General features: G+C 41.6%; 1 protein-coding gene across 20 annotated transcripts in view; it reads left to right on the top strand.

Annotated features, from left to right (window-relative positions):
• Kif21a (kinesin family member 21A) overlaps positions 1 to 18580 on the top strand; it is a 116876-nt gene that overhangs the window by 79150 nt on the left and 19146 nt on the right. For 16 of the 20 annotated variants that reach the window (XM_029469623.1, XM_029469625.1, XM_029469614.1 and 13 more), the window contains exons 12-26: positions 48 to 138; positions 861 to 984; positions 1377 to 1565; positions 1769 to 1968; positions 2730 to 2837; positions 3765 to 3833; positions 4025 to 4239; positions 4382 to 4535; positions 5211 to 5405; positions 6161 to 6262; positions 6978 to 7143; positions 7620 to 7640; positions 12287 to 12347; positions 12906 to 12960; positions 15535 to 15749. In XM_029469623.1, coding sequence (XP_029325483.1) covers positions 48 to 138; positions 861 to 984; positions 1377 to 1565; positions 1769 to 1968; positions 2730 to 2837; positions 3765 to 3833; positions 4025 to 4239; positions 4382 to 4535; positions 5211 to 5405; positions 6161 to 6262; positions 6978 to 7143; positions 7620 to 7640; positions 12287 to 12347; positions 12906 to 12960; positions 15535 to 15749 — 1965 coding nt within the window. The remainder of the gene's footprint in view (positions 1 to 47; positions 139 to 860; positions 985 to 1376; positions 1566 to 1768; positions 1969 to 2729; positions 2838 to 3764; positions 3834 to 4024; positions 4240 to 4381; positions 4536 to 5210; positions 5406 to 6160; positions 6263 to 6977; positions 7144 to 7619; positions 7641 to 12286; positions 12348 to 12905; positions 12961 to 15534; positions 15750 to 18580) is intronic. The other 4 variants (XM_029469631.1, XM_029469618.1, XM_029469615.1 and 1 more) reach the window with 1 other exon arrangement.

Genomic DNA, 18580 nt, shown 5'->3' with positions numbered 1-18580 from the left:
TTGCCCCTTGTTCTTATCTGATATTCCTTTCTTTCTGTTTTTTAAAGTGTTGCCGGGAAAGATGATAATGCAGACACTGACCAGGAGAAGAAAGAAGAAAAGGGTGTTTCAGAGAAAGAAAACAATGAGCTAGACACGGTGAGTAATAAACATGAATTGAGTTGTAGTCATTAACTTAATTATGCGAACAAAAGGGAGGTGGTTACCATAGCCGCTGTTCCCTCTTTGCCGGAGGACTTTTCTCCTCAATTGTGAACTTTGTGAAAATTGTGTATTCATGCAGATAGGATACCATGAGAGATAAAGAAATTTTTAAGGCAGTTATTGTGTAATAATTTGAAACTCTGTTAAGTGATTTTTGAGCTAAAGAAAAGCAAAATCCATTGTCTGTGGAGGTGACTTGGTGGGTCTCCTGGCATCCATGGAAAAGCTGGGCATGGCCTGTAACCCGAGCTGGTGTGTCAGGGCAGATGGTTTCTGGGAGTTCCCTGAGCAGCCAGACTGAACAAAAGAGCAAGTTTAGATTCAATGACAGGCCCTGTGGAAGGGAATATTGTGAAAATTGTTAAACATCCTGCTCTGGCATCTGTATGTATAAACGTTTGTGCACACACCCAAACGTGAACATGCACACACAGACACACACATAACACACACAGACACACACACACCACACATGAGCATACACACACACACACACACACACACACCACACATGAGCATACACACACACACACACACACACACACACACACACACGCACACACACACAGTCTTGTGCTTCTGTGGTGTGTGCTCCAGCATCTCTCTTTACTGAGATTTCCTTGCCAATGCTGTGCTATTAATGCTTCCCATTGTAGGAAGAGAATCAAGAAGTGAGTGACCACGAGGAGGAGGAAGAGGAGGAAGAGGACGAGGAGGAAGAGGATGACATCGAAGGAGAAGAAAGCTCTGATGAATCAGATTCCGAATCTGATGAAAAAGGTACCTGCCCCCTTAGCACGAAGACAGAAAAATCATATTGGGAAGCTATTTAGGTTTTGGTAGAAAACTCAACAGTTTTGATTTCCTCACCAATGAAAACAGTCTCCATGACTTGTAAGACCACCCTGGCCTCATGCATGCTCTAGGCAAGAGAGCTGTTCCTTTCTGTGCTAGATTTGGTTGCTATATGATTGCCACATTTCTTCAGTATGTACAGTATCTGCTATTGCCCAGTGTGAACAGTCTGTCTTTTTAGACTATGGTATGTCCAGAAAGTTTCCCACAAGGCTGCTGAGTGACTTCCTGAATATAGATAACGGCTTTTCACTCTTGTTTTGGGCCGTGATGAGCTTTCAGCCTACTTCCGGTCTTTTCTTCTCTTCTGTGGATAGCTAACTATCAAGCCGACTTAGCCAACATCACCTGTGAGATTGCGATTAAGCAGAAGCTGATTGACGAACTGGAGAACAGCCAGAAACGGCTGCAAACCCTGAAAAAGCAGTACGAGGAGAAGCTGATGATGCTCCAACATAAGATCCGGGACACGCAGCTGGAGAGGGACCAAGTGCTCCAGAACCTAGGTGGGTCGCCTGCAGAGTCTCAGTCCTTACTCAGGGCGCTGGAGCCCCAAAACTTAGTCATTAGTATATGTCCATGACGAAACAGAAATGAGGGGTGACTTCTGAGGGCTCAGGCATCGTTGTGTCCCAGGAACTGGGTGTTCCGAGTCTCTAAATAAATTCTGTGTCTCAGAAAAACAATGCGTTTACTTCCTCACCCCCAGGCTCGGTGGAGTCATACTCGGAAGAAAAGGCCAAGAAAGTGAAGTGCGAATATGAGAAGAAGCTCCATGCCATGAACAAAGAGCTGCAGCGACTGCAGACGGCCCAAAAGGAGCATGCCAGGCTCCTCAAAAACCAGTCTCAGTATGAAAAGCAGCTCAAGAAACTGCAGCAAGACGTCATGGAGATGAAGAAAACCAAGGTACCTCGACTACTCCTGCTCAGCTCGGATGGCCAAGGGCTGGATGTCTTGGAACAGAGCTGTTCTTGTGGTCCGTTCCTGAGTCAATACAAAAGTAGCCCATAATATTTACGGCCAGTTTAAGATGTGAACAGATGCTTCCTGGGTCCGTCTCTCTGATCGATCTTACTCTCCTTCACCAAGAGCACAAGCTAATCTCGAGAGTTTGGTGTAACGTTCTCAAGCACGGAGGAACAGAAGGAGATTGTGGGAATGCTTGCATCAGTTTCTATGTAGGGATGGATTATTGTTAATCGTGTACCAAAATCAAGTCGTCTCCTTACCTACCACATGGAGAGGTTGGAAGACGTGAGGAAATTATGCTGTACAGTCGCCGTAGTAGCAATAGCCATATTGATTAGGTTGTTCCCTTTACTACGCTCTTGTATAAGCACTTTCAGGTGTCAACCTGTTGAGTTTTCATAGTACACAAGGATATTGTAGGTGAGAAAGTCAAAGCCTACAGAGGATACATAACTTGTTCAGGCTCACACAGATACTGATAGTAAGTATCGAATCTGCATTGTAGAGCACTAATTATTTTGGCCAAAAAAAAAAAAAGTTGGAAATAAGATTACCTGAAACAATCATCAACTAAAATATAGAGTAGATGCCACATGCTTCCATATAAATTATTTGGAACAAAAATACTCCCACCTGTGTGAACTACTGCATGTATCTGGTGCTGGAGTGATATTCAACAATGTATATCCATATTTTAGGTTCGTCTAATGAAGCAGATGAAAGAAGAGCAGGAGAAAGCCAGGCTGACAGAATCTCGAAGGAACCGGGAAATCGCTCAGCTGAAGAAGGATCAGCGCAAGCGAGATGTGAGTGAGTCCCTCTGTTCTCTAAGAGTACCCTGCTAAACTGAGCAGTGGTGGTGCACACCTTTAATCCCAGTACTCGGGAGGCAGAGGCAGGTGGATTTCTGAGTTCGAGGCCAGCCTGGTCTACAGAGTGAGTTCCAGGACAGCCAGGGCTACACAGAGAAACCCTGTCTCAACCACCCCCCCCCAAAAAAAAAGAGTCCCCTGCTTTATACAACAGCATTCTATAAGTGGGGGAAAGTTTTCTAACTAGAGTTATGTAGAGGTCAAGAACTATAAATAATCACTGGATATTTAAAATGACTTTTATTTTCATATGTGGATTGCAATTCAGGATAAAAGTTTAGGGCAGACTCATGGGAAGAGGTGCATGCGAGGATGTATCCCCTGGCGATGATAAACCAGTCCTCTATTGAAGATAATTTTCTGAGAACTTAATACATTTTTTTTGTCTTGAAAATAGTCACATCTGTTCGTATTTGTGCCTTGGGGCCTACTTAAAATGTCAAAGAATGGTCGAATGGGAAACATTTGTAAAATGTTTCAAGGTTTTATAGTTTTTTTTTCTTTTTTTTTTTCTTTTCTTTTTTTCATTTGATATTCCTAGCCTCTGGGCATGCACAAGCCATGGTGGAAGTGTAGTGGTCAGAGGACATTCAAGAGTCAGCTCTCCTTCCACCATGGAGTTTGGGGGATTGAACTCGGGTTGTTCCGTTTATATGTTGAGTCATCCCATCAGCCCGGAGATGGCTGCTTCAGTGTCTGCTTGTATAAAGTACCATATCTATATGATGGACCCAAGATTGTTAACCCAGATAATGCTAAGAACCCAAATGTTTTTGACAGTAACAGGAAGTGTTGTAGCATCAGAGTAGGACATGCGGTGGTCCAGGGGGCTGTTTCAACATATTGCATCTTAATTTATAGCATCAACTTAGACTTCTAGAGGCCCAGAAAAGAAATCAAGAAGTTGTTCTGCGACGCAAAACGGAAGAGGTATGGCGAACAAGTTTACCGTTCTTACTTTGGGATCATTAATGTATTCCTTCTTTTCTTTGCTTACCACGTGGTGCTAGGGATTAACCCTAGGCCTTTGCATGTGACTTAGGAATCGCCTGCCCTTCTACTCAATCCCTGTAACGCCATTTCTATAGACAGAAACTAGATCAACCTTGATGCCGTTGCAGGTTACAGCTCTCCGCAGGCAAGTGAGGCCCATGTCTGATAAAGTAGCGGGAAAAGTTACTCGGAAGCTGAGCTCATCCGAAAGCCCCGCTCCGGACACAGGTTCCAGTGCGGCTTCGGGGGAAGCAGATACATCACGGCCAGGCACCCAGCAGAAAATGAGGATCCCTGTGGCAAGAGTCCAGGCATTACCAACACCTACAACAAACGGCACCAGGTCCTGCTTATTCTTACTCGCCCCAACAATCCTTGTGCATGTCCGTACTGAATGCCGTGTGCATGGAACAGATGTCATTATTGGGTGTGTGCAATCAAAGAAAGGCATAAGTAATTATATTTGACTCTGTAAATGATTACAGGAAAAAATATCAGAGGAAAGGATTCACTGGCCGGGTGTTCACTTCCAAGACTGCCCGCATGAAGTGGCAGCTACTGGAGCGCCGGGTGACCGACATCATCATGCAGAAAATGACCATTTCCAACATGGAGGCAGACATGAACAGACTCCTCAGGGTAGGGACCACTGAAGCTAAATGCCTCCTTAGCTGACAGTCTTATGTTGTGCCAGGAAATGTTAGTGAATCCCCCAAAAGACCACCAAGAAACCGATTCTGATGGTATCGCATTGGAGTCTCTTTATTTAAGCTCGAGCTTGGGCCACACCACCATCCCTGACACAGGAGAACAGGAGGGGGCCCCAAGCCCAGTTTCAGGCAAGCATTTATAGAGGCAAGAAGGGGGTATCTATCCTGGTATGCATTACATTCAGGGGCCATTATGACCTTTAATATAATTAGTTGGTACTGGGAGCCAGACCATAAACTTGACTTCTGTTCTCCTCCTGATTGGTGGTTGTTGGGAGCTGAAGTGTCAGGGGCAGGTTTGTAACCTGGAGGTGCAGATTTGTTGGGGAGTAGCCTGTAAACTGGAGGTAGGTGCAGGTCTTGCTGGGAGGTAGCCTGGAAACTGGTGCTAGGTAGCGGCCTATTAGTTAACTCAAGTTCAACCTTAGGTCAGAATCTCTAAGATGGAGTCTGAACAAGGGTCTGGTCTCTCACTTACTGTCCCACAGTTGTTCCTTGGAAGCCCAGGATGCCGTCTCTCCCTTCATTCTGTCTTGGATGTACTGTATATGTAAATGAAGGTCATTTCTTCAAATCCAATATGTTTTGTTTGTTTACTTTATAGCAACGGGAAGAACTCACAAAAAGGCGAGAGAAACTTTCAAAAAGGAGAGAGAAGATAGTCAAGGAGAGTGGAGAGGGAGATAAAAGCCTGGCTAACATCAGCGAGGAGATGGAGTCCCTGACGGCCAACATAGATTACATCAATGATAGCATTGCCGACTGTCAAGCCAACATCATGCAGATGGAGGAGGCAAAGGTGTGGACCGCCAAAGATACTTTGTCTTGGTTTTGTTTGTTTTCGAGAGAAGGCCTCGGGCCCTGACTGTCCTCAGACTCTGTGTTGTAGATGACAATGACTTTCAGTTTCTGATCCTCCTGCCTCTAACTCCCAGATGCTAGAAGTATGGCTTGATAGGATGCTCAGGGTCTTAAAGATACTTAAAAGTTTAAGGAGAAGAACATTTGTATTATATATCTTTAAAAGTACTTTGAATTTTTATTTATTTAATGTATGAGTGCCCTGCTGCATGTATACCCGCATGCCAGAAGAGGGTATCAGATGGTCTTAGAGGTGGCCCTGAGCCACCATGTGGTTGCTGGGAATTGAACTCAGGACCCCTGGAAGAGCAGCCAGTGCTCTTAACCACTGAGCCATCTCACCCACCTCCTTGAATTTTTATATGTAGGTATTTTCTAATTACTGGTTTAATCTGATTCTTAGGTTTTGTGTAAGTAATAGGTATTGTCTAGTCTTCCAATTTCCCTACTAACCTTGGGATAGTCTTTATTTTATCATATGTATCATTTATTATATCTTGCTTTGAATCTTTACCTACTCAACTGTGTCCACTTTGGACTGGAACACATGTTTCTTAATGTAGGAATCATGTTATATTTTTCTGAGACATTTCATTGACTTATCCAGTATTGTCAAGTAAAGACAAGCCTGTTGCCTTCTGTTTAAATATATCCAGATTAAAATAATGACTGTTATACTCTGGTTTGATGTAGGAAGAAGGGGAGACATTGGATGTCACCGCTGTCATTAATGCCTGTACGCTGACAGAAGCTCGGTACCTGCTAGATCACTTCCTGTCAATGGGCATCAATAAGGTGAGACTGAACTCTTCTATTCTTGAAAGCCTCGGTTGACTGATTTGGTATTATACGTCTCTTTCTGATGACCCTCATCTTGGTAAAAAGAATAAAATTCTTAATTGAAAATAAACAAACAAACATTATTTTAGAGCTAAAATAAAATGTTATAAATATATCAATTTTACTGGCTCTGTTACACTTGTACATTAGAGCAAACACACAAAGAAGAAATAGAGCCCGTTTTGTCTTAACAAAAGGTTCTCGAGAAAACAGATTTTGTATCACAATTGGCTTGCTACTGATTTTGTGCAGGTCAGAAGAAAATCAGAGAAGAAAAACGCAGCGTAGCACCCTACACTTCTGCATGTAAACCTGATTTACCACCAGCAGGGCATTTATTCCCGGTTATTGAAGGCGGTGACAGCCAAGTCACTTGCTCCCCACACTGGACCTCTGTTAGACCCTTAGGCTGTGTAATCACAATCACTGTGTGCTAGCAAAGTAGGTCTTGATCCATAGCACTTGACAGACAGGCAATAAGACTCTGCAGGATGGTGTCTTGCCCTGGGAAACTTCTCTAAGAAGTCTGAACAAAGTAAGTAGAGGAGCTGGTTTGCAGGAAGGTCTGTCTGATGCCAAAGTCATCAGCTTTGCAGCTTCAGCCTTCCCATGTTAGTGGGCTCTGTTTCCCTGGATGGAAGACATCTCGCTCTTGTGGTTGTTGTTTCAGGGTCTGCAGGCTGCCCAGAAAGAGGCTCAAATTAAAGTCCTTGAGGGTCGACTCAAACAGACTGAAATCACCAGTGCAACCCAGAACCAACTCTTATTCCATATGCTGAAGGAGAAGGCAGAGCTAAACCCAGAGCTGGATGCCTTGCTAGGCCACGCACTGCAAGGTAATTTGGATTACACCTCACTTAGATGAGTTAGTTGCATGGTAGCTTTGCCCTTTGGACATTGTATCTACATCCCCTTCCTCTACGGCTTGTTTGAATAGATGCTATACTTATGCTTTTTATAAAGATCCTCTTTAATTTGCATGCGTGTGTAAGTTTGGGGGGGAAAGTACATTCCAAGAAACGACGATCAATTTGAGGTTTTTTAACCTTATTAAGCTGTTGGGTTTTAATGGATAAAGGAGACTAGGAAAGTTTCTGAGTCAGTTCCTTAAATTACTTAAAAGATTAACCGAGCTTCATTCCCTTTCCGCGGCGGCATACCTAACTGTGCTAAATCACAGCTGTGTCCCCATGGCCTCTGTTCTGTATCCCTAAACGTCGGTACATAATCTTGTGCTGTGTGAGAGTTTTAACTTTGGATTTGTTTTGATTGGAGTATTGCCTTTTGTTTCCTTCTGCTGTTGTTTATCCAGATCTAGATGGCGCCCCACCAGGTGAGTACGCGTAGCTTTCTGTGTACCCAGTGGTTGCACGAATCACTAATTGTCCTGTGCACTAATCGTGCTACATATTTGAAAACGTTGTACTGGTAGCCACTGTTTCTGCATGATATTGTATTCGTAATAAAAAAAAATACTAAGTCTTTTTTCTTAAACATTCTCTATTTTTGAAATTTTTAGATGGCAGGAGAGGTATGCTTGAGCTAATAGTCCTTTGAGCTCAGTTGAAGAATTCCTAAGTTCTTTATTTTTTTCTTACAGGAAAATATGGAATGTATGTTCCTTTTAAATTTTTAAATATTTCTATTAACTTTCATCCATTGTTTTAACCTCAGAAATAACTTTTATTTTCTCTATATATATCTCATCTAGTCTGTCTAAAAATAAAAGTAGGAATATATTTTTTGTAACAAATTGAATATAATAAAAGGACTTTATTTGAACATACCGATACTGTGTTTTAATCATAAGCACCTTATTTTCTGCCTAAAAGAGGCTATAGAGACCATTGGGCACAGAGGTTCCAGCCTTTTTCTTGCTTGTGATTTCCACGTGACCTATACTCAGTGGCCATATTACTTCTTCTTAGTGATGATCTATGTAGAATCGGGAGACTGGAGGAATTTCATTATTAGTGGTATTTGTTAGAGTGCTAAATTTGGAACAGTTTTATTTAGTTAATATATTTACAAATGAGGCCTTTGGTTTCTTTTTTTGTTCTTTATTCCCTTTGATTCACCACTCTAAAAAGTTTTCCTAGTGCTTCTCGGGAAAGGAAAGAAAAATAACACAAAGATTAAATGCAGTTATCTCTCTGTGTCCTTAGACTCAGCACAGTCTATGAAGCTTCATGTTTTAAAATGATAAGCCCTTTCTTTGTTTTGTTTTGTTTTGTTTTTGAGACAGGGTTCCTCTGTATAGCCCTGGTGGTTATCCTGGAACTCACTCTGTAGACCAGGCTGGCCTCGAAATCAGAAATCCTCTTGTCTCTCCCTCCCAAGTGCTAGGATTAAAGGAGTGTACCACCACTGCCTGGCAAATGATAAGCTCTTATACAAGTAAAATACAGGACCTATAGGATTTTTATACCATTACTGTGAAAGTAATTATTCCATGAGGTTGACCATGGTGTGTGTGTGTGTGTGTGTGTGTGTGTGTGTATGTAAATGTCTGTCATTTGAAGGTACTTGGTAAACTATGACAAGGATGGATAAAAGACGAATTAGGACCAATCAGGGCTGATGAAAAGGCACCATGTTCCATCCACTGAGTACCTTCTTGCCATCCTACAAGTTGCCAAGCAGACTTGCTTCCTCTTTCCTTCAGTCCCCTCCCACCCCTGGCTCTTCCTTTCCTGTCTCCTTTACCCACTTCCTCCTCTTCTGTTTCCGCCTTTTTCCCTTCCCTGCCTTTTCTTCCAGTCCTCCTCTTCCCCTCCCCCTTTGTTTTTTTCCTTTCTATTTCTTCGTTTCCCTCATCCCTCTTTTTTTCTCTCTCTCTGTTCTTTGTAGTGTCTCAGCTTAACATGTGTTCTGTGACATAGAAAAGGAGATATTTAATCACATTTTGTGCAAGAAAATATCAGACTGCTTATTTGATAATTAGTGTTAATTTTTACAGCTGTTCTGCTTATAGAAGCAGAGAATACACCTGTTTGTCTGTCAATAGAACCCGTCACTCGTGGCAGAAGATTTCTCTAACATTTATGGCTATAATAAAAGTAAGAGGAACTGGAAGTAAAATGTGGAAGGACTAAAGTAATGAATATTCCAGTGGAAAAACCAGATAATCATAGATAATATCCCCATATAAACTTGACTCAGTTTTGTAATTTTGTCCTAATCCCCGAAGGCTGAGTACTGGATGGAGAGGTGATTGCATCACTAATCTTTTTCTCATGAGCCATAAGCTCTTCTGAGGGTAACAGACCATGACAAGTCTATATCAGGGCAGTGAAGGCAGAGGCTGAAGCAGAGACAGAGGCTAGGAGAGTACCGAGTCCAACTACCCAAAGGAATGCCAGGATGGAGACTGCTGGCGGGTATGGAGTTTGAGCTGTTAGATAAAACAAGAAGAGGAGAGAGGTCACATGAGCAGAGGAGTCAGGGAATGAGCTATGTTATCTATCAGCAGGTCAGTGCTCAACAGAAATAAGTACATGATTTACAGTGATGAAACTGAAGGTTAGAGGCTAGGCCATTGACCCCTTACCACACTTAAGATCTTACAACCTTTGAGGAACTTTTATTGTTTTGTTTTGTTTTCATATTAGCCCTACCTTTGTTGGGTCCCCTGAGGACCCAAAATTCTATGATACCCATATCTGTATTAGAAATTTATTTACTAAGACCTTCAGGGGACTCTGCATAGTGTTGTATTTGTGGTTCCGATTTATTGAGAAGAAAAATAAGGATATACAGATGCAGTATAAGGGGACAGACCCATAGGAGCCTTTAGGAGTCCAAGTTCATGCTTCCTTTGTTTGCTTCTAGGCATGAGAGATTGTAGAGCTCAGGCCCAGGGAACAATGGCACAGCAGTTTAAGCCAGGGGAAGTCTGTTAGACAGTCGCTATTGTCCAAGGTTTTCATTGGGTTGAGGGTCATGTGTGTATGTGCCTAACAGGTGCCAGAGTCTAGACCCCCACACAGGAAACGTATAGTCAGGACCAGTCATGTGTTTGCATCTAAACTTAGTGGACGTCCTTTATTACTTTGCTGTTGGCAGGGATCGTTTGAGAGTTAAGGTTTTGGATGTTAACCAGAATGTGCATAGGTTTGCAACGAAGGTGTTTCTGAAGGGAGCAGTCACAGGGTTGCATGTTAGTTAACATCAAAAAAAAGATAGAAAAGGACAAAAACGTTAGGTTAACTTCCAGTTATCCCATATTCCAGTATTATGTTGTAAAACTCCACCCCGGTACCCTAGCGGGACACCCGGGAGTTCTGTGTCTGCTTTGATCTGAATGCGCTAGGTGAGATCACGATGGCCCAGAGTTAAGAACTGTGTGCTACCCGGAAAAAACGCTTCATGTCAGTTTGGACTTTGAGACTATATCTTAAGTTGATGACCACCTGGGGTGGAGTCTTCTTGGCTCTGGCCAATTTGCTTATTTTATAAAGTATAAATTGTCTCTCTGGAGATAGGAGCTAAGAGTTTTGTTTTGTTTTGTTTCTTAAACTATTGAACTTCTCAGTGTTTCAAGTTCTGTTTTCGCCAGTGTCTGTAAGAAAAGTGGTAGTAAATCGAATTCAACTTCAAACACCACGCAGAGAGCGCTAACTGGAGATGGGGGGAGGGGTAAGGCTGTAAACTCTCAAAGCCCACCACCCCCAGTGACTGTTCTTCCCCCTGCTAGGCTGCACCACCTTACTGTACGTCTCCACCTACTGCGAACCAAGCGTTCAAATTCCTGAGCCCATAAGAAACATTTGTCATTCAAACCACCACAACTGGTCATGCCTTTAGAACCTTATTTTGATATTATTAACTAATCTTAGCCAGTCAGTAGTCAGAGGACTCAGTCTGTGAGCCTCTTCTGAATGAAGGCTTTCAGGTGCACATGGCCTTCAAGGCCACCATTTCCTTCCCCTGTCTGTGAACCCTGAGCATGGTTCTTAGGTGATATTTCCAAATATCAATAACCCTTTGTGTACTCAGTGGTTGAAGGAAGGGAACATTAGAGAGGAAGAAATGATCTGACTCCTGTCTAGTCAGGAGTTCTTACGTAATATAAGTGGCTGAATCATGAACACATATATTTAAATTATATCATAATATTATTTAGACTTGTGGAATAAAATGTGAGTTAAAAGACTGCATGTACGTATGTAAGGCACTTGCTGACAGGGAGTTTAATTTTTTTGTAGCTGCTTTAGCTACTGATTTTCTATTTATCTACTGATTTCTTAGCTTTATATTTGGTTTCCTTGTTTTGTTTTTGTTTTTTTAAATTTTTTTGGAGGTGGGGGGTTGTTGTTTGTTATTTTTCTAGCCTGCCCCAGTTGTCCAGTGGCAGCTGCTCGCTCAGTTGTAGTAGTTTCCAGAAGTGTTGCATGCACACCTGTTATTGTCTGTGTCTTCTGTGTACCTGTGAATGAGATGCATGCTGGTGTGTGACGTCTGAATAGCTTCATATATGCTCTTTCTATTTGACACTTTCAAGTGGGCGAAATATTTTACTAAGCTTGCAAAATTAATACAGTTCTCAGAATGTTTATATGCAGAGAGTTACTGATTGGCCGCGTGCACCGAAGGGGCCCAGGAAGCATTCGTTGTGAGCTTCTTCTTTTTTTTTTTTTAAATCAGTGGATTTGTGGGTTTGAATAGGACATACATAAAAAGTTTTAATGGTATGTGCTCACATAAATATATAGTCTAATTCCCACCCTCTGATACCATTTTTCCCCATTTCACCATTCAAACTCCCGATTTTTCTATATTGAAAATATATGTCTCCTCATCCCAGCAATGCAAGGGAAGGCGCTTCTGAGAAGTGTTTCTCTTCAGTCTGTTTGCATTGACTCAGAAGCCCAAACCAAAGTGCTGGGTTAAGATGCTGAGCTGATGAGCATGTGCTTAGCCTAGGGACGAGGTCCCCATCCAACTCGTGCAACACTTGCCCTGTTCACTTTGTTCTAGAAAACGAGGAGGACAGCAGCGAGGAAGATGGCCCTTTACACAGCCCGGGGTCGGAGGGAAGGTAAGAGACACGGGCTGCCACACTTGACTTACTTCTGTAACGTTTTCTCTTAGGGTTTTAATTGTGTGTATGGGATATGTCTGTGGAGATGTGTGCACATGAGTGTTGGGAGCCTGCACAGGTTGGAGAAGGGGATCAGATCCCTCAGAGCTGGAGCTCCAGGTAGCTGTGAGCCGCTCACCGTGATGCTGGGAATGGAGCTCAGATCCTCTGTCAGAGCAGTAACCACTGGACCATCTCTCCTGCCCGTTTCATGAGCTTGTTAAAACTTGACTCTTACTGCCTTAAGCAATTGTCTTAAGGTAGAAATAATTTTGAACTTTATGATTAAGGCAATGTGAAAGTTAAGCAACTCTCATGAATTTTAAAATTAAATATGGTAATATTTAAGAAAGAAAACGGAATTTAATTGTTAATAAACCCACCTGGGTTTTAAGTTGCTACCTTTCTGTGTTTTCCATATATATATATTTTTTTTCATAGCTATAAATATGAAAGACATACAATTCTGTATAGTAAGTTTAAATTTACTCATAATTGATCTTTCTTTATGTACAGCACGTTGTCTTCAGACCTTATGAAGCTTTGTGGTGAAGTGAAACCAAAGAACAAGGTAAGGAGAATTACAAATATCGGGCAAACACTTTTCTGTTGTTCTGTTTCACTACTAAGCTGATAGGCTTCGGGTTTGTCTCTGAGTAGAGTGGCCGTGGGAATGCTTTTACTCAAACTCTCTCATTTAAAATTAAATGAGATAATTAAATAATTTAAGTTAAGTAAATTACTAAATATAATTATTAGATAAAATTAAAATACTTAAAAAATAGAAATTTATTTTATATTCCATATAAAGTAATAATTAAAATTAAAAAAAAAGTCTCAATAGAAACCTAAGTTTTACCAAATTTTTACACTGTTTATACTTGATAAAATATAATATGGAAGCTGATTCTTTGTTTTTTGGGAGATAATTTTGTAATTATATTTATGTACAGAACACTTAGTATACATTTAACCCAGTGTAATGGTGAGTAGTTTAGCCTTTGCCTTTTTTCACTTGGCAATGCGAGCCACAGACTTAGAACCCAGGACGTTACTTCTCCATTGGCAGCAGATTTCATCATATCTGTCATTGTAATTGGTCCTAATAGCTTCCACCAACTTAGCACCTTTGTCTTCCAAGTTAACCTGTGCGAGGGCAACAGTGGTGCATGTCTTCCTGTGAACCAGGCTCCCCAGTCTGGCCTTTCCCTTGATGATGCAGTAGGGCACCCCCATCTTCTACACAGGGCAGGCAGGAAAACCACCTGCTCAATGGGGGTCTACGTCATGGGCCATCACCATCAGCTGAGCCTTCTTGTTCTCCACCAAGGTGGTGATTGTATTGAATCCTGCTCAGAGGACAGGAGGTCTCTTAGTTGGGATATCCACTTTGCCAGCAGCTTTCTTCTCAGCACGGGCCAGTAGCCATTGCTTCTTCTCTTGCTTTGTCTCTGGCCTGTACTTGTGGGCAAGCTTAAGCAGCTGAGTAGCTGTTTGCCTGTCCAGAGCCTGGGTGAACTGGTTAATGGCAGGAGGTACTTTGAGCCGCTTATAGAGGATGACCCTTTGCCGCTGCAGCCTGATATAGCAGGGCCATCTGACGAAGCGCGTTAGATCTCTTTTTGGATGGGTGTCCTGCCCTGTCTCACCATGAAGTTTTGCTTTTTTTTTTTTTTTTTTTTTTTGTATGAATATGGGCCCAAGGCTTTCAGATTCTCCATTCCTCCTTCCCCCATGATAAATCTTAACTAAATATGGATTGTTTTTTTAGTGTAAATTTTAAAGAATTTTTAAAGAAATACTTGTGAGGCTAATGAAAATACATCTTGAGATTTCTGTATAGTCTTTGAGCACTGGCATACAGTATAGAGTTGGTATTTTGTTGTGGATGATCAAACAATTTGCCAAAGCTCAAAATATTCCATTGTGGTTTGGATCCAAGTGTAAGCAGAGAGAGGGATTATCGACCAGGCTCTGTGAGATTACACTCAGTGACATGTATGTGAGATGTTGGAGAGACTTTTGAAGTGATAGCCACAGAATGACCTGAACCACTGTGGTTAGGGCTCATCTAGGGACGGGTGCTCTCTGCCCTGGCACCTTTGCAGTGGGAGGAGCCAGCCCAGAGGGTAAAGATAACAATGGCTGTAAACAACAAAGGATCCTCTCTCATTCCAAAATCCCAAAGCCTTGCTGCATATAAGGAGAAAAACAGAAACAAAAACAAAAACAAAAACAAAAACAAAAACAAAAAACCCCAAAACACTGAAAATAAAAATTTAAAGTTCACATTAACAAAGCATTTAACAACGGGCAACGTTAGAACTTAGTTGAATGTCATGCAATGGATTTTTCTTTGGCATAATTCCTTCCCACTCGCTTTTCCCATTTCTTTGTCTTGTCTGTTTGTCTTTCTGTGTGTGTGTGTGTGTGTGTGTGTTTCTCTCAGTCTCTCTTTGTGTGTGTGTGTGTGTGTGTATGTTTGTCTGCCTTTCTGTCTCTTTCTCTCTGTGTGTGTCTGTTTCTGTCTCTGTCCTCTATCTTTCTGTGTGTGTGTATGTCTGTCTCTGTTTCTCTCTTTCTCTGTCTCTTTGTGTGTGTGTATCTCTGTTTGTCTCTATCTTTCTCTCTCTGTCTCTCTCCCTCTCCCCCTCCCCTCCCCACTTCCCTCCCCCTCTCCCTCTCTCTTTTTAAAAGCAGTTACCTGTTGAAGGAGCTGGTCACTGGTTCAACACAGTGATGGTAGTGACCTTTGACTGTCCTCGGAGTTACCCCAGGCAGATGTATAGGGTCCCTGCACCTTCACATCCTCCCTTGTAAACATGTTATCTCTCTACACCGGACATAATGGAGATTTAGAACTGTGCCCACTGTGCCTGGCACAGATGTGCGGTCCACATGCTGGCCGTTGTTGTGGTTGAACGGTCTTATCTGGCTACACCCCTGCCTCACCTCTGTCACTCTGTTGTTTTCGACACACCTGGAAGGAAAACAATGTGCTGAATGTTTGTATCTATTTCCTATATCAAAGTAGGTGATACATGTATAATCTATCTTAATAATAATAATAGAAGCTCTCTGTTCCTCAATCAAGTTCCGTGCCTAAGCTGGCTTCTCATTGCTTCTCTCTCCCTTCTCTAACTAGGCTCGAAGGAGAACCACCACTCAGATGGAGTTGCTGTATGCAGATAGCAGTGAAGTAGCCTCAGACACTAGTGCAGGAGATGCCTCCTTGCCTGGCCCTCTGGCACCTGTTGCAGAAGGGCAGGAGATTGGAATGAACACAGAGACAAGTGGTACTTCTGCTAGGGACAAAGAGCTTCTTGCCCCATCTGGCTTACCTTCTAAGATAGGCAGCATGTAAGTCTGGCCCAGCTATACTAACTCCTTTTCTTTTGGCATTTCCTTGTGTTTATTAATATGCATGTTGCTAATTTCTCATAGATACTCAGTCTCTGGTTTTCAAAGTCATTTCTGTTAGGTTCTGTTGGCCCTGATTTTTGTTTGCACATGTGTATGTGTTGTGTATGTGTGTGTTGTTTATGTATGTCTTTTGTGTGTGTGTTGTGTATGTGTGTGTGCATGTATCTGTGTGTATGTGCATTCTTGTGCATAGAGGAGGGCTAGAGCTGAGGTTATGTGTTGTGCCCAGTTGTTCTCAGTATACTCATTGAAGCTTCGTCCCTTTCTATACTCAAGAGTTTGCGCTCTAGGCCAGCAAGCTTCTTCCTGGAGTTCCCTTTCCCCGCCTGCTTTGGGCTGGGATTATGGGAGAGCCACTGTGCTTGCCTGGTTTTTATGTAGGTTCGAGGCTTCCAAGTTCCGTTAGTCAGTTTTGTGCACTAAGCACTTTCCCTAGACAGCGCCCTCTCCAGCCTCAGCCCTAATGTGTTGAACAGTCAAAATAATTTAAGATCTCACTTTCTTTTTTGACTTGCTTTGTTTAATTTCCAAGTTTTAGGATAACTCTGAGTCATGGTCATAGGCATAATTTATTTAGAAATATGCTAGGTTAAAGTTATACAAATAAAATACATGTCAACAAAAGCTTTACAGCCTCGGATTTGCCCCAGGTTTTTTACATTCTAGTTCTAATAACCTGGTAGGATTGTAATTTGTTGCTGACCCCTTTAAAGGAAAAAAAAAACCCAACAAATTATAACCTATGTGCATTTCAAGTTTTTGTATTTTGTTTTGTTTTAATTTTTTTGAGACAGGGTCTCACTATGTAGCCGTGGATGGCATAGGATTTGCTGTGTAGACCAGGCTAGCCTCTGGATCTCAAGTGCTGAGATTAGAGATATAAATTAACATGACCACCACCTTTTCAGACTCTTTACCTTGAAGCTAATTGTATGTCTGGGATGAATGGGGGTGAATGAATACTTTTCTTGTCAGTAAGAATTGAAGAAGAAAGTCCCTATTGAAAAGATATCTATAACAGCAAAGCTCTTCTAAATGAAACAAGTGCTGCATAGCACATAGTATATGAACATATTCTCCGCACTTTTGTTAGGAGTGCGGGTGCACCGGTATACATGTGTGCACCTGTGTGTGTGTTTGAGTGTGTGCATGTGTGTCAGTAGTTACATTAAAATTAGAACTTTATTTCCCTTTTTTTTTTTTTTTAGATTTTTATGTATTATGTATGTATATGAGTGTTTTGCATGTGAGTGTGTCGTGCCTATAGAGGTCAGAAGAGCAGGTCTGATACCCTGGAACTGTAGTTACAAATGGCCATGAGCCACCATGTGGGTGTTGGGAATTGAACCTGGGTCCTTTGAAAGAGCAGCCAGTGCTCTTAACCCACTGAGCAATCTCTCTAGCTCCCAACTTGTAAAGATTTTTAGTGATGCTTTTTGCAAACTAACTCTTAAGTAGCAAATGATTTCTGATACGAATGCACATATATGAGAAACATGACCCCTAAAGCAGCAGGCACTATGCAACGCTACAGATAATACGAAGTAGAATAAACTTGCTACGTGTGTCTGTTTCCCAGAACCTTCCTTTTGTGAAGGCATTCCCATTCTCTTCCATTCAGCAGTCGCATCTATGATCTTTAGTTAATTAATTTTAATGACAGAATTTTCCTGCATGTGCTTGTGTGATTAATGTTGGATGCTGCTAACCAGTGTAACCACGGCTTCAGTGCTGTGATAGGATGAGGGCGCAATAATTTTAGTCAAGGTAGTGACACCAATAAGGGACAGCTAGAAACTTGCATGTGTTCAGCGTTTAGTGTGCCTTAGGACAGGCATGTTAAGAACTTCAGGACTAAGTCTGTGGCCTGGAATCTCCATTCAGGTAATATATATATATATATTTTATAAATGTATACTTTATGGCAGATTATAAAAAATGTCTTTTTGACTTTGTCTCTTCATACATTTTCCTCTATGTTTTCATGAACTTAGAGGGCTGGACTCACAATTCCTTACAGTTTCATCGTTGCATGTTTGAGGCAGTCTCTTGGAGCCTCTGCTACTGGCTCCACCTTCTAAGTGCTAAGACTCCATGCCTGTATCACCTGGTCAGACCCAGGCTCTTAGAAATTTAAGTTTGTCCGTGCGTTTGGTGCAGGAGCGCCTATAGCTCATACGGCACCGCCTTCGTTTCCTTATCACGCATTACAATGCAGAATTGCTAAAATGGGCTTTCTTCAGACACATGAGATTTAACGATAAGTCTCTTTTTTTATTTTTAAATATCAATTATGGAAACCCATTCCATAATTTTTTTTTCTTATTAGTGTCACTTGCTGAGAATAGTAATATTCATCATTGCATTCACAAGACTCATAGTCTTTTATTGCTTTATTTATTCAGCAACCACTCCACATTTTTGTTTTTAATTCAAGAAGGTTTTTAACACAGGATCTCATTCATTTTATTCCAGGCTGCCCTAAAAAAAAAAAAAAAAAAAAAAGAGGAAAGAAAATCACTGTGTAGTCCAGGATCCAGATATATAATTCATGTTTTTTATTGAACCCAGTGTCTCAGGAATGATTGAGAAATACAGGACAGAAGAAAATAAATAGTTTATAAATAAGCTGAATAGGCAAATTGCTCTCAAGATTGTGGAGTCTGACATTTTACCTGTGATGTGAGAGCTTTGGCTTAATCGCTGAAGTTGTCTAATTTTGAATTTGGTTTGCCCCATGGATGCAGGATTCAGATTTTTCCTCAAAG

This window comes from Mus caroli, chromosome 15 (assembly GCF_900094665.2).
Source record: "Mus caroli chromosome 15, CAROLI_EIJ_v1.1, whole genome shotgun sequence".
Lineage (NCBI taxonomy): Eukaryota > Metazoa > Chordata > Mammalia > Rodentia > Muridae > Mus > Mus caroli.
This window is presented reverse-complemented; position numbering and strand designations above follow the sequence as displayed.